The following is a 25,899-nucleotide window of genomic DNA, read 5'->3' as shown; positions in this document are numbered from 1 at the left end:
AATCTGAGCAAATATGAAAGGTCTTCATACTAAGATCATTCCAAAAAATGTATCAAATTTGTTTGGTGGTTTTTAAAAAGTCATTTGAAGGCTTTTATTTTTGTCATGGGAGACATATCTGATGACAGAACTGCATTAAAAGTTCAAAGGCCTTTATAAAGCTAGCAATTGTTGGTGGATGACAAGCAGATTTTTCTATTTTTAGTAACATTGACCATCATAAGAAGTCACTTACTAGAGACTTTGCTAGATAATTAGTGCAAAAACCAGTGACAATTTTCAATCATCATTCATACTTTTTATTAATAAAGTGGAATACAATAATTCCTACATAGTGACTGAACATGAAAAATAAAAGTGGCTGTCATCATGCCTCTTTAAAACGCCTTTTCACTTTGTTATGTAGTTTGAATGAAGAAATATTAAGCAATTGTTCATTCTGAAGTCAAAATATACAAAGTTAATGTTATTCAGAAATACATATTTCATAACCTCACATTAAATTTGATTTGAATTGTCAATCTTCAAGAAATAAATTGTACAGGCTGATTAAGCACCACCTTAACTCCCATTACAAGATAATGTTCAAATGAGTAATGTGTTGTCTTCATCAATAATTATATAACCTCCATTCAATCATCCACATCTACATAACCCCGAGATTCAACAAATTCTAATGCCTTCTGTTTTACTGCAATAACGAAAGCATCAGTTCCATGTTGCTGCTCAAAGTCCAAGTGCTTCTTGAAGAAAAACTTCATCTTTTTTGCTGACATCTTCAAACTGATCACTCGTTCATATAAGTGCCTGCAACATAACAGAACGAAAATAAAGAAATATTATATATCTACAAGTAAATGAACAATTTGGATTTAGTTAAAGACCAAATTCCTACACAAATATTACTAATCTTTTTATCTAGATTCTTCTCATGATTGTGTGTGTGTGTGTACAAATGTGTGATTTAGACTTTTAACATAGCTTTAACAATTTTAGTCATATCGCTATGATATCTGCAGTGCTAAGTTTATAATGATGTCACAATGGGGCATCATGCCACAGACATGCGACATCATGCCACAGACATGTAGCATCATGTCCCACCCAGTCACATTATCCTGAAACCAGGATGACCAGTCCCAACACTTACCTCTTAATGCTGAGTGCCAAGCAAGGCAGCTGCTAGTTCTCACGATTTCATTATTTATGTAAAAATCTATGTTTGAATGTTATTATAATAAATGCATTGATATATGAATTTTATCACAAGGTGTTTATTTTGTAAATAAAAATGTATTTACCATTACCACCCCATACTCCTTTGATTAATTCTGGAATGACCCAAATAGTTACCTTTTGAAACTGGCATTTAACTTGTGAGAAATAAACAGACAGGCAGACAGAATCAGAGAGATTAAACATCAACAGTGACAAAAAATCCTTTCCCATTCTTTACATGAAGTGAATAATGAGTGGAAAGCTGAGTAAATCCCATATAATTAAATATTATCTTTTAGTATAAGAAAGAAAAAAAGTTCACTGCATACCTGGCATTTTCAATATTTCCCTGTTTGGTCTCCATATCTATATAAACTGACCAAAGATCAGTTCTTTTAGGATAGTTGCTAAGGATGTTCTCAAACATTGTCTTTCCTCGCTCTGGATCACCATGCTTAAATTCCATTTGAGAAACTTTGGCTATCACCTCAACATCTGTAAAAGAAGACCATTATAGCAAGAAATACTGAAATTAAATAATTCATGCCTTTCTAATAAAGCAACTGCCATCACCCTTCACATTCATGCCTTTCTACAAAAGCAACTGCCATCACCCTTCACATCCATGCCTTTCTACAAAAGCAACTGCCATCACCCTTCCTATCCATGCCTTTCTACAAAAGCAAATGCCATCGCCCTTCACATCCATGAATTTCTACAAAAGCAACTGCCATCGCCCTTCACATCCGTGTCTTTCTACAAAAGCAACTGCCATCGCCCTTAACATCCATGCCTTTCTATAAAAGCAACTGCCATCGCCCTTAACATCCATGCCTTTCTACAAAAGTAACTGCCATCACCCTTCACATCCATGCCTTTCTACAAAAGCAACTGTGATCACCCTTCACATCCATGCCTTTCTACAAAAGCAACTGCCATTGCCCTTCACAGCCATGCCTTTCTACAAAAGCAACTGCCATCACCCTAAAAATCCATGCCTTTCTATAAAAGCAACTGCCATTGCCCTTCACAGCCATGCCTTTCTACAAAAGCAACTGTGATCACCCTTCACATCCATGCCTTTCTACAAAAGCAACTGTGATCACCCTTCACATCCATGCCTTTCTACAAAAGCAACTGCCATTGCCCTTCACATCCATGCCGTTCTATAAAAGCAACTGCCATTGCCCTTCACATCCATGCCTTTCTACAAAAGCAACTGTGATCACCCTTCACATCCATGCCTTTCCACAAAAGCAACTGTGATCACCCTTCACATCCATGCCTTTCTACAAAAGCAATGCCATCACTCTTCACATCCATGCCTTCCTACAAAAGCAACTGCCATCAGCCTACATATTCATGCCTTTCTACAAAAGCAACTGCCATCAGCCTACATATCCATGCCTTTCTATAAAAGCAACTGCCATTGCCCTTCACATCCATGCCTTTCTACAAAAGCAACTGTGATCACCCTTCACATCCATGCCTTTCTACAAAAGCAACTGTGATCACCCTTCACATCCATGCCTTCTTACAAAAGCAACTGCCATCACCCTTCACATCCATGCCTTCCTACAAAAGCAACTGCCATCAGCCTACATATTCATGCCTTTCTACTGAAGCATGCGCCATCACCCTTCACATTCAAGCCTTTCTACTAAAGAAACTGTCAAAAGTCCCCCATTCACATTCTAACCTATCTACTAAAGTAATACCATCAGTCCAAACTTCACATTCATGACTTCTGACATCAGTACACCCTTCACATTCCTGCCTTTCTACTAAAGAAGTGGCCATCAATCCACCCTTCACATTCATACCTTTCTAATAAAGCAACTGCCATCACCCTTCAAATTCATGCCTTTCTACGTAAGCAACTGCCATCATCCCTGACATTCATGCATTTCTAATAAAGCAACTGCCATCAGTCCACCCTTTACATTCATGCCTTCCTATTAAATCAACTGCCAAAATTCCACCCTTTACATTCATGCCTTTCTAATAAAGCAACAACCATCAGTCCACCCTTCACATTCATGCCTTTCTAACAAAACAAGTGCCAAAAGCCAACCCTTCACATTCATGCCTTTCTACTTAAGCAACAAGCATCAGCCCACCCTTCACATACAGGCAATTCTACTAAAGCTACTGCCAGATAGTCTCACAAACATGATTATATAAGACTAAGTTTTCATTTTTTTAAATAAATCTATTGGACTTTGAAAATCCCTTTTGCAGTGGAAATGCTCATATAAACGTCAAATATTAAGAAACTACAAGTGATTACTATGGCAGATCTCCATAGTTTATTCCCAGCCCCAATGGCTCACTAGTGAAATCTCCACTCTTCTTGTTGCAGGTTCCAAACCCCAATGGCTTAATGTTGCAAATCTCCACTCTTCTTGTTGCAGGTTCCAAACCCCAATGGCTTAATGTTGCAAATCTCCACTCTTCTTGTTGCAGGTTCCAAACCCCAATGGCTTAATGTTGCAAATCTCCACTCTTCTTGTTGCAGGTTCAAAACCCCAATGGCTTAATGTTGCAAATCTCCACTCTTCTTGTTGCAGGTTCCAAACCCCAATGGCTTAATGCTGCAAATGTCCACTTTTTTGTTGCAGATTCCCTGCCCCAGTTACTCACCACAGCAAATCTCACCTTTTTCTTGCAGATTCCAAACCCAAATGGCTTGTTGCTGCAAATTTCCACTTTGTGTTGTAGAATCCATTCTCAAATTGCTTACTAGTGAAATCTCCACTCTTTTTGTTGCAGATTCCAAACCCCAATGCTTTACTACTGCAAATCTCCACTTTTGTTGCAGATTCCCAACCCCAACCCAAAGACTACTGTAATGCTGGACTCATAAGTTAACTTTGATGATGGGTATGATTGTTTTCCAACATAGAAATACTATATTAGTAAATGTAAGGGCAATAGATAATCTGATATGACAACTTCTACTTAATACATCCCTTAAATGTATCCAACAGGATGTTATGAGAGCACATTATCTGATTTATAACACAGTGGGGAAGAAATCAAATGCAAAATAAACTTTTGAACAACTGGAGTATCATGTGTCCTCATTGTTTACCATAGCAACACTAGTTCATGGTTCATACAACTCTGTGGAGTTCATTTCAAGAGTTTTTCGAAGACTTTTTCTGATGTTTTGATGAGTATATTTTCTTAGACAACTTTCTGAATATGTTACTTCGCTAATCACTGGCATTGTGTCATTCAATCCACAAAATGTCATCCTGTTTTATTTATTTACTCATTATTTTTGGACAATACATAAATAACAGAAATTAAAAAATTTCTAATGTAATCTATTTTACTCATTACAGCATTTTGTACTCCCTCTGCTAAATACAAGACTTTTCTGAAAAAAATGATGGAGTTTTTAAACAAAATCAAAAACCTGTCAGGGATAAAAGGCCTTTTTTCTTGTTTTAAATTAAGGAGTTATCATGGCAACTCCTCACAATGAAAGGATTTTCAAAGGTTATATCATACATGCCAACCCAGAGAGATGTATAAACATAATCTTTGCAAATATACATGGCAAAAAGATTAATCTGAGCACAAAAGTGTAATATATATATTACTAGTCTAAGTACTAATAATCGTTACCCTACTTCAATATGGCTACAACATCATAGCTAATATATTACATGCCATAATTACAGTACACTGTATGAAAAATGGACATTCATTTTTACTACTAACCTGGATCTGCAGGTCAAAATACTTGGCAAAAATAGGCAAAATCCATGTTGATTATAACCAGGATATAAACGCTTAAAATACTGAAATATTATTTATATTTAACACTCTCGATCACTAGTCAACATTTATAACTTTTGCCGAATGTAAAGTAAAATAAATTTGCAATGAGCTGATGAAGTGCTCAATCCAAGTGCTGTATTTTGTCACTTTCATATTCCTCTTTACAGAATTGTAAAGCGATTTTGATTTGTCCATTTCTTGTCGGACATGTCTTGAAAGTTTAAAAGGACCAATCTGCTCTAAGAATTCACAAGTCAAACCATACAAGCCCGCTTCAATTAATATCTGGCACCATTTTCTTTAAAAGTACAGACTTGTAGAGTTTTGCAGAACAGTCATACTTTGTTATCATATATTTCTTTATTCTTGTTGCCAAATTGTAACCCATACATCTTCTCATTATATCATTGGCTTCAGGAGTTGTCCAGGCATGGATTAACAAGGGAAGGCATATACAGAAACATTTAAACATTTACAGGACATTTAATTCATGTAAATGAGTGAAAAGTCCAGGTAACTGATGCTTTATTATACTTGTTAACGAGCTACTTACGCTGCTTTGGATCCAGACTTTTGAGTGCCCTCTGCAGTAGACGTCGGGCTGACTCCAATCTGTCATTCTGGAAATAGAATTGCTCGAAGCTAATCCAGATGTCTTTATTCTGGCTGTGCTTCTTGACAAGCATGTTGTACACCTGCTCTGCCTCCTGAAAACATTGAAAATATTTGAATTCATGTGAAAGACTATGCTATTAGTGAAGCAAAGATAAGTCTATCTTCATCAACTGAGAAAAAGCCTAGGCAGACAGTTATTTTGGATAGATGGCAATATGAAATATTATCACTCAGATATAAACATGTACTTAATTCTTCTTAATATATGTCAGCAAGTACTTTATAGTCATTACTCGGACCCATTCAAAATCATACCCCACCCCCATCCATCACAATTTAATCTTGATCGGAATGATTCAGTCTCTTCAAACCTTACAAATTTAAAATCACTCCTTCACCTATCCATGTAAATGTTTGTTTTCTGTTCATAACTCATATTAATTACATATTCTTTAAAACTTCCACTATAACTGTTACATACTCCACAAACTCCTGCATCCAAACTGCTACCCAGGGGTCATAACACATATTCATTACATATGCTAGAAAACTGTCACAACAATTGCAACGATTGTCTTATGACCCTCTCCAAGTGATCCCAGTGGAGAGGCCCAAAACCTATACACCTCTTGCAGCTTGTTACTCGCTATCAAGTTATGCACCAAGTTTGATGAATTTCCATTCAGCAGATAAAGAGAAAGGTTATGAAAAGATGGACCGATGGATGGATGGACAGAAGGAGAAAGGATTAAAATAGTCCCATGCTATAACATGCATATAATAAAAAAGTCCAGATTATTTGCCAGTCTCATCATAGGAATGAGTTGCTGTAAAGATACTTACCTCTATTTTAGCAGAACTGACATAGATGTTGATGAGATGCTGATGAACCCTAATGGAGTCATTTTGCTGGACTGCACGCTTTAAAACTTCACCAAGGGACTGTGGTGTTCCATACATGTTCTCAAGGTTAAGGTAAGCCACCCAAACATTTAACTTTTCTTGCTCTTCTCTGAAAAGTCAAGTAAAGGACATGATGGTATTAATTAGTAGATATAAACACATATCAACTATCAATTTAAGATCTGAATCATGATACCAATGGCAGAATGGAAAAAATTGAAAATAATAATTTGTTTATAGACCTGAGCAATGTAACAGTTGTTGGTGAATGCAGTCCTGTAAAAATATTAATGACCTAAGACACTGCAATGCTCAATAACTTTTGTGTCTTTTGAGAAAACTTGGTATACTGATATATTGTCATTAGCAGATTTGTTGGTGGGGGGGTCAACTGAAATTAGTATAGGGTGTGATAAACAAAATTATTTATTCCTGTTTCAGATATCTGTCATTGGGAATCTTGACTCAGATTTTCATTGTGTTCAGATATAATCTGAGAGGAATTCTTTTTTTAAATTATTCACTGGAATTACAAAGTGCTCTTTGACATTTTGGACCAAAACACTACTTTCTTTTGAGAAAACCTGGTATCATTGTATGTGTGTATGTGCTTGTGTGTGTGTGTGTGTGTGTATGTATGTGTGTGTGCGAGCATGTGTGTGTGCGTATGTCCAAGGTGGGTGGGTAATGCCAGCTTCAAGCTCATGGTCATTGTTCATTAAGTTTTTCCATAACAGTTTCATGTTCAATCTCTAACTTAACAGCTGTTATGCTAAATAGGTCTTTGCATGAAATCTTCAGGTCCCAGAAAGCTTAAAAACATGCAAACACTGGAAATGTTAACAGCCTGAAAATGTATTCAGGTCTTTTATACATGCATGAAAACATAAAGCCAAATTTCATGTCTATGCTGAGTGGATTTTTAATGCACAAGCTTTCAAACAAGCTTATTTTGATATATATATGGACAGACAGACATGCAAACTGGACCAAATCAAGATGTCCCTGCTACATATGTGGACTGTGATTGAAAATTATCATTTCTATCCTTCTAAGAAAATCCCTGTCCTCTGATTAGTCAAAGGTTATTGTATAAGATAGGAAATGCATCAACTAGTGATCAATGTGAGGACAAGAGAGCATGAAAAATCCTGAAGTGCCTTAAATGGGTGCAGTACATTTATTTCCAGAAACAACATATAATAATGGTTGATGCTGCTTCTTTGCAATTTTAACAACATGCGGTTTTAACAAAATTAGTCATTTTATTTCAAAATTCATACAATAGAATTTATTTAATTTGCATCAAAATGAAAACTAATAATAAAATCCTCATTTTACCAGTTGGTGTTAACAATTAAATATAATCTAAGGGAAATAACTGATGCAAGTGGCATCTACATAAGGAAAAATAACAAAGATTTGCTTCAGTGCTAGGGATGGCAAGCACTGAGGGGCAATAAATTTTTTTCATGGTCATATGACATTATGTATGGTATGTTAAGACCCTACTAGATCCCATATTTCCTTTCCACCGCTCCGGTGGCCTAGTGGTTAGAGTGTCTGCCTCGGATGCTGGAGGTTGTGGGTTCGATCCCCAGCTGAGTCGTATCAAAGACTTACAAAAATGGTACTAACAGTTGCCTCGCTTGGCGCACAGCATTAAGAGGTTAGTGTTAGGACTGGTCAGCCTGGTATCAACTTAATGTGACTGGGTGTGACATCATGCTACATGTCTATGGCATGATGCCCCGGTGCTAGACATCACAATAAACTGTCACACTGCAGACATCATAGCAATATGACTGAAACATTGTTAAAGCTATGATAAAAATCCAACTCACACACACACACATACATTTCCTTTCCAATACCATATGAAATTCAGAATTTATGAGAGTCATACAATCCCATACACCCAGTCAAGATACCTTGAAACTAGCAGTATCTCTAATTGGGATGATTCATTTTAAGATTTCACACTTAACTGAAATATATACTATTCTCACCTAAATGAGATGGTCTTGAGAGCCCGTTCAGCTACAGATCTGGCCTTGTCAATTTCTGCCGTCTCCAAATGAAATGCCATATAGCGGAGCCACACCATTGAGCTGTTAGGAGACTGAAGAACAAGCCTGTCAAACGCATCAGCTGTCTGTGGGACTTGCTCTCCCTCCAACTGCTTTCGCTCAAACTAAAACAGTTAACATATTTTTTTTAAATATGCAGAAAAAAGTGCTGATATCCATTATGTCAATTATCAATAATAATAATAATAATAATGAGGACTTTGTATAGCGCCTAATCTTTAGAAGCTCTAAGCGCTTTACAACATTAGACAACACCTATAACATACAAAAACATACATAATGATATTATTACAAAACACAAACACCTTGAAATTAAAAACATAAAAAACATGCTGAAAATATTTAAGGTAGGGAACATTAATAGGTCTTTAAGTTTGTTCTTGTAGTCGAAATAAATGAGTTTTAAGAGCACTCTTGAATGGGATCACTGTGTCTTTGTGTCTATAAATAATAAATAAATAAATGTCTGGGAAGGAAATTTTAAATAAGATATGTGTTTGTAAAATGTATGTGCGCACACAATGAAAATGTCCATGACCAAGGTAAATTCTATGTTAAAATAAGGCAAACACTGTTTCCATTACAATTTATGACAGATGATTTTGCCAAATGATGATAAACAGCTGGATATTTCAACTGGTGCAAAAAAGACTGATATTCCTTTGGCAGTGAAGGGATTCCATTCTTAGACTAAAAGTATGTGAGAGGAAGAAGCTAGATACAAAACTTAATTTAATTTTACCATTTTGCAATATATATATATATATATATATATATATATATATATATATATATATATATATATATATATATATATATATATATATATATTCTAAGACAATTAAATGATAGACACTGCATGTACATGGACTAGATAAGCCTGGAATTTTTCAAATTTAAAATAAATAAACTGTAGACAGACCCAGCTGTAATTTTGTTGTTTCTATTTGAAGGTAAAACAAATTAGTAATGACAGCCCAAATTAATGCATATTATGATGAAATTCTGTTACAGACATTTGTCTCTCAGGTTTTGTTCATTTCAGGTTCCGCTAATATAATACATACATCTGAAGAATACAGCTTCATGCTCACCTCAAATAACCTTTTCTCTTCTTCCTGTTTCTCTAGACGAATCTGTTCTTTGGTCTTCTTGGGAGCCTCCTGGTGCAAAAAAAAAAAAAAAAAAAAAAAAAATCATAAAACTTAGGCTTACTATTTACTGTGACAGCTTTTGCTACATTAAAGCCATTTCAATAAAGTCATAGCAAAAGCCTAACAAAGCAAGTTTCTACCAATGTAAATCATGAAATATTAGGAAGCATTTGGCAAATTTAGTGAGGGACATTATTTATTACTAAAATCTGATTCACAATCCAACTTTGTGATAAAAGATCATGGTATGTTTACACCAAGGGTTTCAAATATGCAGCCGAAGGATTGTTTTATTGCCCCAATTTATTGCAGCAATATAATTATGTAATAATGGACATCCACTACACTACACCATGTGGAACTTAACAGTTCAGCTATAGTACAGAATGTTCTATTTAATTTGAACACAATGGCATTTATTATTTCAAGACCTACTCGCTACATAATCATGTACACATATTGCAAGAGATGAAAAATATTTTTCTTAGTAAAGAATCTTGAGACTATTCAGGTGCTTTACAAAATCTATAATGTTTAATAAAAGTACTGAGAGAGAGAGAGAGAGATAGAGAGAAAGAGAGAGAGAGCACAGTTTAATTCCATCAATAAATTAATTCTGACCTGAATTTCCTCTTCATCCGAGTCATCTATACTTTTTCCCTGGCTTCGTGCTGTCTCTTTTAGCTTGAAATCTGCATCCCATGAAAACGTGGCTGGCAGCTGCAGTCTAGGAAGGTCAGATGAATAAACAGATGGTTTCTGAAAATACATGGAAGAAACTTTATAGAAATGCACAAACAGACATTGAAGGGACAATAAACAGATATGTTATTACCATTGATTGGTCTTATTGGGATAAAAATAAGTAGCCAGTCTCTTGAGGAAGGCATTTTGGAATAAAATATGTAAATGGTCTGCAGAACAAGTCATGCAACAGAGGGGCTGTATCAGGGAAGTTTCCCTTATTTCAATTTATAAATTCCAACAACTGATGCTATAGTCTCAAATAAAGTAAAACATCAATTATCCAGATTATTTGCTTGCATGGGCTATTACCGCGTCCCCCAAATTTTTGCTTATTACAATGTGCAAGTATCTATAAATGAAACTAACCTGCTGAACACAATGAAATCATTAAACAAAGTAACAGCTTAACAGAAATCAGAATCATAATCTAATAAAATCTCATACATTTTAGTTACAATCATATTATGAATAACTCAATTATCTTTTTATAGAAAAAAAATAAATGTAATAAGGAGACAGAGAGATATAAAGAGAAGAATGATTTTTTATACTAGACTGTTAGTGAGTGCCACTGTATGTAATTTGTCATTCAGAAATCCCAATCTAATTAAATGAAGATAAAAGATTCCCAACAGTCAAATTAAAGGAATTTTTGCAGTCAAAACCTATGTAATGAACTGTCAATCAATGACCAATGAGGGCTTAATGGGTGATAAAAGTTAATAACCTAACAGCATAGGTGTAAACAGAATCCAAGTCAGCTGAGATTACCTTGATCAAGACACTCTGACACTTGTCTTCACAAGACTACACATAAAATGGCCATCCATCACAGCTAAGTTATCATTTCATCACATGAAAAGTTCTCCGATATATGTCAAGTGTAAACTGAAATCTTGTCATGAATTTTAGCATTTAATTCTAGTATCTTAATCATTTTTATTGTTTCTATTCTTTCTGCTCCATAAAATGTCACCTCTCCAGTGACCTAATGGTTAGAGTGTCTGCCTCAGATACGGGTTCGAACCTTGGCTGAGTCATAACAAAGACTTAAATAAATGGTACTAACAGATGCCTCGCTTGGCACTCAGCATTAAGAGGTTAGTATTAGGACTGGTCAGCCTAGTGTCAGGATAATGTGACTAGGTGTGACATGATACTACATGTCTGCAGCATGATGCCACAGTGCTAGATATCATTATAAACTGCCACATTGCAGACATCGTAGCAAAATCCCTGAAAAACTCAAAGCTACATTAAAAATCCAAATCACACACTCTTCCCATAACATGTCAACTGTATACAACATATTAATATTTACTTACACGTTCAACATAAAATTACTGGATCAATCAAATACAGATACTTCCATTCACAGTTTGACTTTTTCACCCAAATTCAATGATCTGAGTGATCAATGAACTGGTTGAAATCAGTATCCCTTCTGTTTTAAAGTTCAGATGTGTGGAACATCCTTGATACTTCTAGTTTTTAAGTTCAGATGTGTGGAACATTCTTGATACTTCTAGTTTTTAAGTTCAGATGTGTGGAACATCCTTGATACTTCTAGTTTTTAAGTTCAGATGTGTGGAACATCCTTGATACTTCTAGTTTTTAAGTTCAGATGTGTGGAACATTCTTGATACTTCTAATTAGTCCAATACCATCATAAACTATAATTAAGTTCCCCTTTACATACATGATTTTACAATGTTGTTTTCCTAAGTGAAGGACTACAATAACATTGATATTTTGCACATCTCCTTCCTGTTTTTTTTTAAATATTGCCTAATTTGTTTAAGTATCATTTGAACCAGTGGTCTCAAACACACAGCCCACGGGCAGCATGCAGCCTGCCAAGCCGTATCCTGTGGCCCACAAAATGATTGGCATCAAAAGGTGACATAAGTTATAACAAAGATGGTGTGGACTGTGGGCCATTGAAAATACCCTCATGCACCCCTCAGGCTGGTTTGAGTTTGAGACCGCTGATTTAAACCTTCTAATCTAACCTTTCCCCTAACTTTGAGACTGTAACCTGGAATCCACAATATATGGCTACCATATGATATAGACAAGTGATTCCAAGCTTGGTGAATTTCCAGCCAGTATTTTAAGAGAATTGTTGTTGTTGTTGTTGTTGTAGGGTTTAACACCATTTTTCAGCACACGATAGGCTATACATGGCAGCCAGTATTAACGGTGGAGGAAAAACCCAGGAAAACCCCGGAAAGAACCACCGACCCACGAGAAGCTACTGGCAAGCTTTCTCACATACCCACATTAGCCAAATCCGAGACTCGAACCCATGCAGACAGAAGTGAGATGGAAGTGGTCTGTATTTTAAGAGAATAAGTTATGGATAAATAGAAGGGTGAACAGAATGAGGGTATCATATTATTTTTGAAACTTAAAAAAAAGCATTTAGATACAAATCAAAAAGGTCTTCATGAATGTTATGTATAGAAAATATTAAATTATAATTAAGCAAACCTTGTTATGACCCAACTATAACAAAAATGGATATCCAATTCAATACAAATGAGAATAACAGCAACAAACACAACAAAAATTGCAATATGCTGAGTCTTACCTTGGGATCTGACTCCGAATCTGACTCTTGCTTGATATCAACTCCACTATCTGTGTCACTGACATTCACACCTGATGACAGTGACCTACCAACTTTCTTGGTGATGTCCATACTCTTAGCCATGTCACATTCTGCGGATTTGTCTCTCTTTGCTTTTCTTACATTGACAGTACTTGCAGAATCAGATAGGAATGCTTTCCTCTTCCTTTTTGCAGTTTTCTTTTTGTCTGATTAAAATAAATATGCCAGAATTATATTATTAAACTGATCATCTTTCAGCTACTTTCTTTCAATAACTCAGAATTTTCTAAGTTTTTGTTTGTATTGTTTCTGATGAAATTAATAAAAATATATCTGGATAATTAATTCTGCACCCAAGATTTTCTGCTTCTGCCCATCAGCAAATATATATAAGGATTACTAAATAGAATACTGATAATTTGCACACCCAAGGGAAAAAGCATATCTATCCAAGAAATCTGTAATTCCGGCCAACAAGATTGGACATATAATTAGAAACATTTTTCCAGGTCTTAAACACAAGTTGGAGCAATGCCGGGTGTTCAATTCAACCAAGTACAAACAAACAACAGTCTTAAATACAAGTTTGAGGAATCCATTAATATTGCTGACTACTATCCCTGTATGATGACTATCACATCAGTATGTCTGACCATTACATCTGTATTACTGATCATTACACCTGTATTGCTGACCATTATATCTTTGTGGCTGATGCCTGACCATTACATTGTATGACTGACAATTTCATCTGCATGGCTGACCATTACACCTGTATGGCTGACCATCACATCTATATGTCTATCCATTACATATTTATGACTGACCATTACATCTGTATGGCTGACCATTACACCTGCATGTCTGACCATTACACCTGTATGTCTGATCATTATATCAGTATGGCTGACCATTAATTACATCTGTATGGCTGACCATTACACCTGTATGGCTGACCATTAATTACATCTGTATTTCAGTTTAAAAAAATGGAAGCTATACCTTGAGGAACTTTCTTCTTGTCTTTTCTTTCCTCAACATCAAGCCCAAAAAAGGACATCTTCACCATATGTTTTCCCTGTGATATGCTACATAAAAGATGAAAGAATCATAAAGCTGCATTTTCAGGCACAAAAAATCACAGAGGGAATGTTGAGAATCACTTTGTATGAATTACTTCTTTCCAACAGAGAACTTTTCCTGAGAATTATTCACTACAGGTATGTCAATCAGAATTTTAAATTTGGTAAATTCATAAACCAGTATGAAAATGAATGTAATATATCTTCTTATCTGCAAAATGCAAACAGCACATGCCCTGACCTACTGGTGTAGAATATCCTGGTCTATGTTTTTATTCCATTGCTTATTTCTAGCAAACTGGAGAACCAGGTCTGTAAGTATATTATGTGCTGATAGATGTAGGTCTGTGCTGTTGGCAGTTAGATCTGACTTACATTCAATTATATCCATTACCCCTTGTATAATGTGCACTCAACAGTGACTCATAATCAAGTATAAACATTGCCCCTTGTATAATGGGCACTCAACGGTGACTCATAATCAAACATTACCGCTTGTATAATGGACACTCAATGGTGACTTATACTGAAATATAAACATAACCCTTTGTACAATGGGCACTCAACAGTGACTTATATTTGAGTATATATGTTATCTGTTGTATAATGGGCACTCAAGTACTAACACTGTAGACCCAGACATACCTTCACAAAATGTGCTGGCAGAATGGGGTCTATAATATCTGCTTCAAATCTTAACCTTTGTGATGCTGAATTGTTCTTTCAATAACAAGTGCCCAATGCTGTATTGCTTTAAGATTTCACCAGTGTGTAATGTATTGCCTAAATACATGGGAATGATAAGAGAATCCCTCAAAAGCTGTTTAAATAATGAAACTGTGGACTTAGAGTTGAGTTAATGGAAATGTTGAAATTTTAAAAACTAAATTTTTTTAACATTCTGGCAAAAGGTATTTAAAAATGGAATTTTCTTTACATGCTTAAATTACAAACTTATGGGAAATTGAATGATGCTATAACCATGCTGCTGACTTGTAAGAAATTATGGCATAATTAATTATAATATGTATTTGATATCAATACTGTAGTATGTGCATCAGGCCTTCTGTGTTATAACAATATATGCATTGCATCATGCGTGTGTGTGTGTGTTTTGGGATTTTTAGCATAGCTTTAACAATTTTTCAGTCATGTGCTATGATGTCTGTAGTGTGGCAGTTTATAGTGATGTCTAGCACTGGGGCATCATCCTGCAGACATGTAGCATAATGTCCCACCAAGTCACATTATCCTGACACCTGGCCAACCAGTCCTAATGCTAACATCTTAATGCTGAGTGCCTAGCGAGGCAGCTATTATACCATTTTTATAAGTCTTTGGTATGACTCAACTGGGGTTTGAACCCACAAGTTCTGCATCCGCGGCAGACACTGTAACCACTAGGCATTTGGAGCAGTCTGCATTACAACATGTTTTCTGTGTGATAACTCTGCAAAGCAAATTTATTGTGCTTACATATTTTTTTTATTCATCTGTTTGTTACGTATTTATTTCTGTAATGACCAAAAACATGTATATGCTTACATCAATGAAGAACTTGAACTTGGTGTTACAGAAACAAAGCTGAAATTTGACATCACATCATGCATGGGTAAGGGTAATTTGGGGAGAGGTGGGCGCATAAGGATGTACTGTGAATATAAGGATAGTTTGGGGAGAGGAAGGCAATAAGGATAAGAATAGTTTGGGGAGAGGAAGGCACATGAGGATAAGGGTAGTTTAGGGAGTGGTGGGCAAATTAGGATGTACTGTGAGAATAATGATAGTTTGGGAAGAGGGCGACACATTTGGATAGTTTGCAGAGACAGGTCCATATGAGGATAAGGGTACTTTGGTAAGAAATTGGGCACATGAGGGTGTACTGTGTGGATAACAAGTCTGGTGAGAAGGGGGCCACATGAGGATGGTGTACCATGATGATATGAAAGTTTAGGAAGAGGAGGGCACATGAGGGTGTACTATGAGAATAAGGGTAATTTGAGCAGAGGGAGCAAACGAGGGTGCCTAATATAAAATTACCTCATAATCTGTACAGTGACTACTTTTCCAGGGAAATAGTCCTCTGCTGAGTCTTTGAACTGCACAAATCCTGCTACATCATGGCCAACACTGCAATGATGAGATATAGGAAAGTGACACGGACCTTATTTACACTATATGATTGGAAAATTCAGTAAAGTATAATTCTTTTTTCCAAAAGGGCATGCAATGCTGGTATTCAAAATGAGCAATGTACTTACATGCTAAATATCATGACTAATTTTGCTGACATAAAACTTGAGACTTGCCAGATAAAGATATCTCAAATATATTTTGGACTCGAGACATAAACTGACAAAAGCCTGAATTTACTGATAATTATTTTCTATATAATAACAGAATCTGCTGCCAGCCATTTCAAATTATCAAGGCACATATGCTGATGTGGTCCATTTCTCCATGGTTCCTCTAGCATGAAAACCACCCTCCATGGTTCCTCTAGCAAGAAAAACACCCTCCATGGTTCCTCTACCATGGAAGCCACCCTCCATGGTTCCTCTAGTATTAAAACCACCCTCTTTGGTTCCTCTAGCACGAAAACCACCCTCCTTGGTTCATCTAGCATGAAAACCACCCTCCTTGGTTCCTCTAGCATTAAAACCACCCTCCATGGTTACTCTAGCATTAAAACCACCCTCCTTGGTTCCTCTAGCATGAAAACCACCCTCCATGGTTACTCTAGCATTAAAACCACCCTCCATGGTTACTCTAGCATTAAAACCACCCTCCATGGTTACTCTAGCATGAAAACCACCCTCTGTGGTTCCTCAAGCATTAAAACCACCTTCCTTGGTTCCTCTTGCATCAAAACCACCCTCCATGGTTACTCTAGCATGAAAACCACCCTCCTTGGTTCCTCTAGCATGGAAGTCACCCTCCATGGTTCCTCTAGCATTAAAACCACCCTCCATGGTTCCTCTAGCATGGAAGCCACCCTCCATGGTTCCTCTAGCATTAAAACCACCTCCTCGGTTCTTCTAGCATAAAAACTACCCTCCATGGTTACCCTAGCATGAAAACCACCTTCCATGGTTCCTCTAGCATGAAAACCACCCTCCATGGTTCCTCTAACATCCAGACCACCCTTTATGGGTCCTCTAACATGAAGACCACCATAAGTTATCTGAACTTATCCCCAAGGGCTGTTCCATTTGAAGGCATTTTTTATAAAATGTACGCCAGGGTACTCTGATTGCCCCTAAAATTCATACAAAAATCATACAAAAACAGTGCATCAATGGGTGACTACTCCACATTTAAAGTTCCTTCCCAGGGTCCCAAACATGTTTCTGCCAGAACAGACCTAATGTAAGACAGGTTAAGCTGATTAAATTCTAACCAGTCAACTAATTCTGACAGCTCACATATTTTGTGACACTGATCATCAACCAATAAAGGTAAAGAGTGACTATAAGAGTGACCAGCTTTGACAATCAAAAACCAACCAAACTGAGCATTACATTACAAACTGCATGGTTACATTCCACAGATTAAATGGCTTATGGCCATGTTAAAAATGATGCTGAACTTGAAGACATAATTATAAAACACAAGACATTCTTAAAAAAAGACAAAAGAAAAAGTATGTAAAACAAAATAAAAGCAAAATCAAATGAATAGTTCATATCTAAAGATTCTAAAGAATTATTGTGCTCTGTTAAAAATGTTAATATTATTATTATTATTATTATTACCATCATTATTATTATTATTATTATTATTTAGACAACTGTAAAAACATATTAATGATATTCATGTCTTTTAAAATGATGTTAGTAAGTTTGTGACAATCTAATTCCATGACATTCATGTGATGAATATGCTGTGACCTTCTCATTTCATAATTACAACTCATGTGTGATTCTTCTCTAGAAAATCCACCCATTTTAAAAGGTTACTATATTGTTGCAGAAGGGATGGCCTTGTAGGTGAGGGATCAATGTAATACGTGTGATTCTCCTCTAGAAAATCCACCCCTTTTAAAAGGTTACTATATTGTTGCAGAAGGGATGGCCTTGTAGGCGAGGGATCACTGTAATGTGTGATTCCTCTCTAGAAAATCCACCCCTTTTAAAAGGTTACTATATTGTTGCAGAAGGGATGGCCTTGTAGGCAAGGGATCACTGTAATATGTGTGATTCCCCTCTAGAAAATCCACCCCATTAAAAAAAAGCCATTATATTGTTGCAGAAGGGGAGGCCTTGTAGGCGAGGGATCACTGTAATATGTGTGATTCCCCACTAGAAAATCCACCCCTTTTAAAAGGCCATTATATTGTCACAGAAGGGGAGGCCTTGTAGGTGAGGAATCACTGTAATATGTTTGATTCCCCTAAAAAAATCCACTCCTTTTATAAGGCCATTATATTGTTGCAGAAGGGACGGCCTTGTAGGCGACGGATCACTGTAATATGTGTGATTCTCCTCTAGAAAATCCACCCATTTTAAAAGGCCATTATATTGTTGCAGAAGGGATGGCCTTGTAAGCGAGGGATCACTGTAATATGTGTGACTCCCCTCTAGAAAATCCACCCCTTTTAAAAGGCCATTATACTGTTGCAGAAATGATGGCCTTGTAGTTGAGGGATCACTATAATTTTAAAAGGCCATTTTATTGTTGCAGAATGGATGGCCTTGTAGGCGAGGGCCATTATACTGTTGCAGAAAGGATGGCCTTGTAGGCGAGGGGATCACTGTAATTCTGACTACAGAGAAACACTAAAAAGCACAGTGGAATAATCATAAATAATTTGGTAGTTCTGATCACACAGGAACACTGTTAAAACTATTATTTCTTTCTTTCCCATTCATTCATTCACCTATCTCATCCCAACTCATCATCTTTCATATCTTAACTATTTGCTTTGTGTATAAAAGTTTAACCTTTTAATAAACTGTATCTTAATGTCTCCTAAACTGTATCTTAATGACTCCTAAACTGTATCTTAATGACTCCTAAACTGTATATTAATGACTTAAAGATTGTATCTTGATAACCCATAACTTGTATCTTGATAACTCAAAAATTAGATCTTGAAACTCAAACTGTCTTCATAACTCATAAATTGTATCTTAATGACTTGTAAACTCTATCTGATAACCCATAAAATGTCTCTTGATAATGCATAAATTATACCTTAATGACTCATAAATTGTATCTTGATAATTTATAAATTGTATCTTGATAACTGGTAAATTGTCTCTTGAAAATACATAACTCATAGATTACATTGTCAAACTCACAAACTGTGTCTTGATAACTCATTAATTGTATGCTAAAGATTCATAAACTGATTAATCAACCTCAACGAAAATTAAAATAAACAAAAGTGGTCGATTCTACAGAATGAATCATGTGCTGTAGACAGAATTGCTTACTTGGTGGCCAGAACCAGAATTAACGAGCTTGACTTCACTGGATAAAATTAACCGTTCTTCTATTATTTATAGTTCCTAACGTTCTTAAGATAGGCATGTGTATTTTCCTCCAAAACGCAGACTGGATAAGCAATTTTTAAATAAACCTGTAAAACTAGGTCAAAGGATCAGCTTGTGAGCCAAAGGCTGCACAAGCCTGGATTAAAATCTTTACCAGCCTTTGACAGAAAATATTAAGAGTCAGATGTGGATGTACATGAACAAGAATCCCACAGTGGTTGGAATATGGTCAATTTACCACCAAGAAAACTCGTCCTTTTACCAATATGAAGACTTGCTGCTACCCTACCATGATATCTTATCCATTTACCACCATGAAATAATGTTGTCCATTAACCCCCATGACAAATTGTGTTTATAACCATGAAAAGCTGTTGTCCATTACTGCCCCCAAAAATTCCTTTCCATGTACCACCATGAAAATTTGTCCATTTATCAACATGAAAAGGTGTTGTGGATTTACCACCATAAAGAGGTGTTGTCCATTTACCACTATGAAAATTTGCTGAGTATTTCAAAATAAAGGTTTCAAATCTTTAAATGATTCTATGAACGCCATGTGTTTACCATCATACCTGACAACCAGCTGGTCTGGCATCTTTCTGGTGATGTAGCCCCTAAGGACCTGTCCATGGGTCAACTGAGAGTAACTCTGGATGTCAGGATCCTTCACATCAGAGAGATTTGTACATGGCTTTAACCTAGAACAGAAACATCTGAAAAATGACCTTGATGCAAAATTTAACTGGATGTACATGTATGTCACTGCCATACTCAAAGCTGGCTATAGAATGAGAGTGTACATTATGATAACATTGCCATACTCAAAGCTGGCTATAGAATGAGAGTGTACATTATGATAATATTGCCATACTCAAAGCTGGCTATAGAATGAGAGTGTACATTATAATAATACTGCCATACTCAAAGCTGGCTATAGAATGAGAGTGTACATTATGATAACATTGCCATACTCAAAGCTGGCTATAGAATGAGAGTGTACATTATGATAACACTGCCATACTCAAAGCTGGCTATAGAATGAGAGTGTACATTATGATAACACTGCTTGCCCCTCCTAGTCTCCAGCAGTAATTGTAAACATCAAACTGCACAAATTACAGATTATTCTGAATTCTGAAATAGAAATCTTGACCCAATTTTGAACTATAACCTTTTGCTTTGCTTTTTTATCTTTATATTATTATAACTTATTGACACTACATATACAGCATCATGTTAAACCACACACATAACATATACATACAGAGCAGAGAAGACATATTGATTAATTAAAACAAATCTTTTTTATACCAAAACAAGCAGATTTTAAAAAATTAATTGTACAGTTCTTAAAATCTAGACTTTGAATAATCATTGTATAGAATACATATGGCATGTCAAAATCTCTTACAGTCATGAGCAAAACATAAAAATAATCAAACACAGAAAATTGTGAATTGTGGGTCACAGTAACCTCTTGTAACGGTGTGGTAGCAAGAGTGCCAAAAAAACACTATTTGGTCATAAACCAAATGCAAAAAGGCACGTTACTGTATGATCACGAGCATCATGCTAATGTACCATTATGAAAAGCATATTAATGCACCAGCATAAGGACTTAATGTACCATCTTGAAAGGCATGTTAATATACCATCTTGAGAGGCATATTAATGTACCATTATGAAAAGCATATTAATGCACCAGCATGAGGACTTAATGTACCATCTTGAGAGGCATGTTAATGTACCAGCACGAGGTCTTAATGTACCATCTTGAGAGGCATGTTAGTGTACCATCTTGAGAGGCATGTTAATGTACCATCTTGAGAGGCATGTTAATGTACCATCTTGAGAGGCATGTTAATGTAGAATTATGAAAAGCATATTAATGCACCAGCATGAGGACTTAATGTATCATCTTGAGAGGCATGTTAATGTACCATCTTGCGAGGCATGTTAATGTACCATCTTGAGAGGAATGTTAATGTACCATCTTGAAAGGCATGTTAATATACCATCTTGAGAGGCATGTTAATGTACCATTATGAAAAGCACATTAATGCACCAGCATGAGGACTTAATGTACCATCTTGAGAGGCATGCTAATGTACCAGCATGAGGACTTAATGTACCATCTTGAGAGGCATGTTAATGTACCATCTTGAGAGGCATGTTAACATACCAGCATGATATGCATATTAATGCTTCAGTAAATAAAACTAAATTGAAATGAATATGATCCCTAAAATTATCTCACTTCAAATTCTTGGACTTCTCTGCACACATTCACATACCTTGATTTTCGTAGAGATATCCTACATCTGTTCCCTGTTGACATGGTAAGCACATAGCATTTAACAACCTGGCCCACATGATGTGCTTTAACTGGAGAGTCTGTGAATTCATCCTGGAGGTCTGTTAAACTCACAAATCCTTTGTAAGAGTGTGGCAGCAAAACAGTCAGTCCCAAACCCTCTGATATCCCCACTATCTTTCCTTTAGTGATACAACCCTCTTTCATCTCTATATTAGAACCTATTTTCAGGATCAAAATACAATTGAAAAGATAATAGCAAATGTATTGTATACAAGGAAATAACATTCTTTATAATGCTTTATTAAAACAGTGTTAGCAACCTCCAGATCTCAGATTCAATTTATGTCAAGAAACTTGATTTATGAGTCTGCTACATCAGCTAGCTAACACCTTTACAACTGTTTTTTTTCTCTCTTATGGAACCCCATGTGTTTTAATCATTCTACTTAAATTGGAGGGGGGAAGTTATTCCAAACAATTATGCTATGTCTGTGTTTCAATTTCAAGCAGAAATATGTCACAAATGCCTTGTAATGGATGCTGATTTTATTCTTGACGAATCTGTATACATGGTGCCTGAATATCAGCTTGCACATGTAAAACAAATATTGATGTTAGAGTTCTGGGCTGTGTTCATTTAAAGGACTACCAAGTACTGCGAGACTGGAATGCAGTTTGGTGCAGAGAGAGGGCATATGGGTTCATTTAGGGGACAACCAAGCACTGCTAGGTTCATGATAGGGCATCTGTGTTCAGTTAGGGGACAACCAAGCACTGCTAGGTTTGTGAGAGAGGGCATCTGTGTTCAGTTAGGGGACAACCAAGCACTGCTAAGTACATGAGAGAGGGCATGGGTGTTCAGTTAAAGGACTGCCAAGCATTGCAAGGTTGGAATGCACTTTGGTTAAAGACAGAAAGCATCCGTATTCAGTTAGAGAACTATCAAGCACTGCTAGGTTGGAATGCAGTTTGTTTAAAGAACTGTCAAGCACTACTAAGTTGGAATGCAGTTTGGTTCAAGAGAGAGGGCATGGTTGTTCAGTTAAAGGACTGCCAAGCATTACAAGGTTGGAATGCACTTTGGTTAAAGAGAGAGGGCATCTATATTCAGTTAGAGAACTATTAAGCATTGCTGGGTTGGAATGCAGTTTGGTTCAATAGACAGGGCATATATGTTTAGTTGGAAAACTACCAAGTACTGTTAGCTTTAAGTGAGAGGGTATCTGTGTTTAGTTAGAAGACTATCAAGTACTGCTAGGATGTAATGCAGATCGGTTAAAGAGAGATGGCATTGGTGTACAGTTAGAGAACTACCAAGCAAATGCTAGGTTTCAATTTCTCTTGATTATTAGCTTCTGTTCTGAATAAGACAGACATACTGACCCCTTTAATGATGCCCTTTTGTGATGCCCTATTTCTCTTGACCATTAGCTTTTGTTCTGAATAACATAGACTGACCCTTTTAATAATACCCTTCTTTAATGCCTTATTTCTCTTGACCATTAGCTTTTGTTCTGAATAACAAGGACTGACCTCTTTTAATGATGCCATATTTTATTCACCATTAGCTTTTATTCTAAATAACACAGACTGACCCCTTTAATAATGCCCTTCTGTGATGCCCAATTTCTCTTGAACATTTGTTTATTCTCTGAATAACACAGACAGACTGACCTATCTAACAGGGCTTACAACCATTTTGCCACTTAATGTGCTACTTACTGAATACAACCATTGCATTCAAGTCAATGGAAAGCAATTTCTGTACACTGTCTATTGAAAATGTCTGAAAAATCTGAAGCTGAAAAAGAAAACTTTTTTCAATTTACCTGTGAGAGTCAACTGTACCAGTGATTCATCAATAACTTCTACTACTGTTGCGTTGTATCCATTTCCGGGCTTGAAGAACATCGCAGGATTTTCAAGGGTCTGTAAAACACAGTTTTGGAATATATATGTTTTGGTTGGTTGTTTTGTCAAATAAATGTTTTACATGTGATTAATATTATTAGGAATAAGGGTGTGTGTGAAAAATGCACCTGGATACTGTTGGTTATAAAATAGTGTGGCTTCAGTAACTTTTAAAGGGCAACAATTTTCATGGATTATGTTGCTGCCACAAACCATAAATTTTAAGTCTCAGCAAAAACTTAGACAGTGGTGATAGCGAGCACCCACTTATTTCCTTTCAGAAACTTTCCCAACAATTTAAAAAATCAATTAATATATCAACTATATTACTGTAATACTGTAATAAATATTACCTTTTCCATGTGTTTGTTTTCTATTAACCAAATGAAAAGAATTAGGAAGCATTTTATATTGTTTCAATGCACATATATAATTATCCAGTGGCTGTGAATTTCCACTTAACGCCTTAAGTAATATAATGTGCGATCAGTAAAGACAGAGAGAACAAGAATATGCATAAGGTATTCAAACACAAGTATTACTGGAAAAGAAAAACAGAAAAACAAATTATACCAAACATCAAAATTATATATAACACATATTCAAAACAATCCATCATTCATGTGAAAATGTTGTTGAGAAATTTAAATCCTCCTGAATGCATGTCATATTATCCATGCATGTTTCATCCAAAAGAGTAAAAAGACTTATTAAAAACACTTAGAACTATTGCCTGAATTACAATTACAAATGAAATGTTATGCAAATGTTGTTGTTGTTGTTGTAGGGTTTCACGCCATTTTTCAGCACAAGATAAGCTATACATGGTGGCCAGTATAAATGGTGGAGGAAGAACCCGGGAAACCCCTGGAAAGAACCACCGACCCACGAGAAGCTACTGGCAAGCTTTCTCACATAACCATGTTAGCTAAATCCGAGACTTGAACTCACGCAGACAGAGGTGAGATGGCAGTGATCCATAACGGTGAGCGCTTTAGACCACTCGGCCACTCGGGGCCCCATTATGCAAATGAGCTAAATACAAAATAGTGCTGAAGCTCACACTTCACTGATTGTCAGGTATAACCACTGATTAACATCATGTTAATCAAATCACCTGGCAAATAAACATGTTTGGTAAATAATCCTGAAATTAATGAAATAAACAAATTCAGCATTCTCCAAGCCAAGGATAATTAGGTCCAATCTTTCACACATTTTTGTATGATCCACAATTATCCATTCACGGTAAATTGCCTCGATTGATGAGGTTTAAATGTCCACTAATACAGTACATAAGTCTTCACCAGTGAAAATTTTTCCCATGACAGTCTCCATGATATGTTCAGCATATCAGTTGAGTTGTGGAATTGTAATATTATTTCTACTTTGTAGTCTTGGCTTATGGTCAAGTCTCATGGTTAAAGTTGGTCTATACATGATGCAGGCACAAACAAACGAGTGACTCTCTTGTTATTAAATTTAGTTAGCATCTGTGCACTTTGATGAGCTCTGAATACATTGAACGTTGACAATGCAGGCTAAATGCATAGAGCAGGGCAGAGCTTGTCATGTGTTAGGTTCACATATAGAATGATAAAATTAATCAAAGCAAGTTGAACTTAGTTAAATTCTACTGATCTTAAACAACTGTGTTAGTACCATGGTCATTAGAATGTACTGATGGCACAACTTTATGGATAGTGTTTTAAGTAAAAGTACACAGACCAACAGGCTTAGTGTTGATGTTTAATGTTGATCTTGGCAGGTTTTCATTTGTACTCATACAGTTAGTAGCAATGTTTTAACCATTCAAGTGACCACCAATTGATCTCGCATAGTTTTGCTCATTTGTATACTTTATTTTAGGTATTTGAAAAGTTTAATCCACAAAATTAAACATTTACAAATTATGCACAGTCTGAAACACAAATCCTTAAATTTAAGTATAAACA

General features: G+C 36.0%; 1 protein-coding gene across 1 annotated transcript in view; it reads right to left on the bottom strand.

Moving 5' to 3' along the window:
* Nucleotides 1–276: 276 nt before the first annotated feature.
* LOC149795087 (protein RRP5 homolog) overlaps nucleotides 277–25,899 on the bottom strand; it is a 135,652-nt gene continuing 110,029 nt past the window's right edge. The window contains exons 32-44 of the mRNA XM_089964797.1: nucleotides 23,863–23,962; nucleotides 22,011–22,251; nucleotides 20,289–20,414; nucleotides 16,256–16,345; nucleotides 14,136–14,221; nucleotides 13,113–13,339; nucleotides 10,394–10,531; nucleotides 9,713–9,781; nucleotides 8,538–8,722; nucleotides 6,469–6,637; nucleotides 5,564–5,717; nucleotides 1,548–1,713; nucleotides 277–807 (exon numbers count right to left, since the gene is read on the bottom strand). Coding sequence (XP_089820923.1) covers nucleotides 633–807; nucleotides 1,548–1,713; nucleotides 5,564–5,717; nucleotides 6,469–6,637; nucleotides 8,538–8,722; nucleotides 9,713–9,781; nucleotides 10,394–10,531; nucleotides 13,113–13,339; nucleotides 14,136–14,221; nucleotides 16,256–16,345; nucleotides 20,289–20,414; nucleotides 22,011–22,251; nucleotides 23,863–23,962 — 1,926 coding nt within the window. The 3' untranslated portion in view covers nucleotides 277–632. The remainder of the gene's footprint in view (nucleotides 808–1,547; nucleotides 1,714–5,563; nucleotides 5,718–6,468; nucleotides 6,638–8,537; nucleotides 8,723–9,712; nucleotides 9,782–10,393; nucleotides 10,532–13,112; nucleotides 13,340–14,135; nucleotides 14,222–16,255; nucleotides 16,346–20,288; nucleotides 20,415–22,010; nucleotides 22,252–23,862; nucleotides 23,963–25,899) is intronic.

This window comes from Sinohyriopsis cumingii, chromosome 7 (assembly GCF_028554795.1).
Source record: "Sinohyriopsis cumingii isolate HCF-2022 chromosome 7, ASM2855479v2, whole genome shotgun sequence".
Lineage (NCBI taxonomy): Eukaryota > Metazoa > Mollusca > Bivalvia > Unionida > Unionidae > Sinohyriopsis > Sinohyriopsis cumingii.
This window is presented reverse-complemented; position numbering and strand designations above follow the sequence as displayed.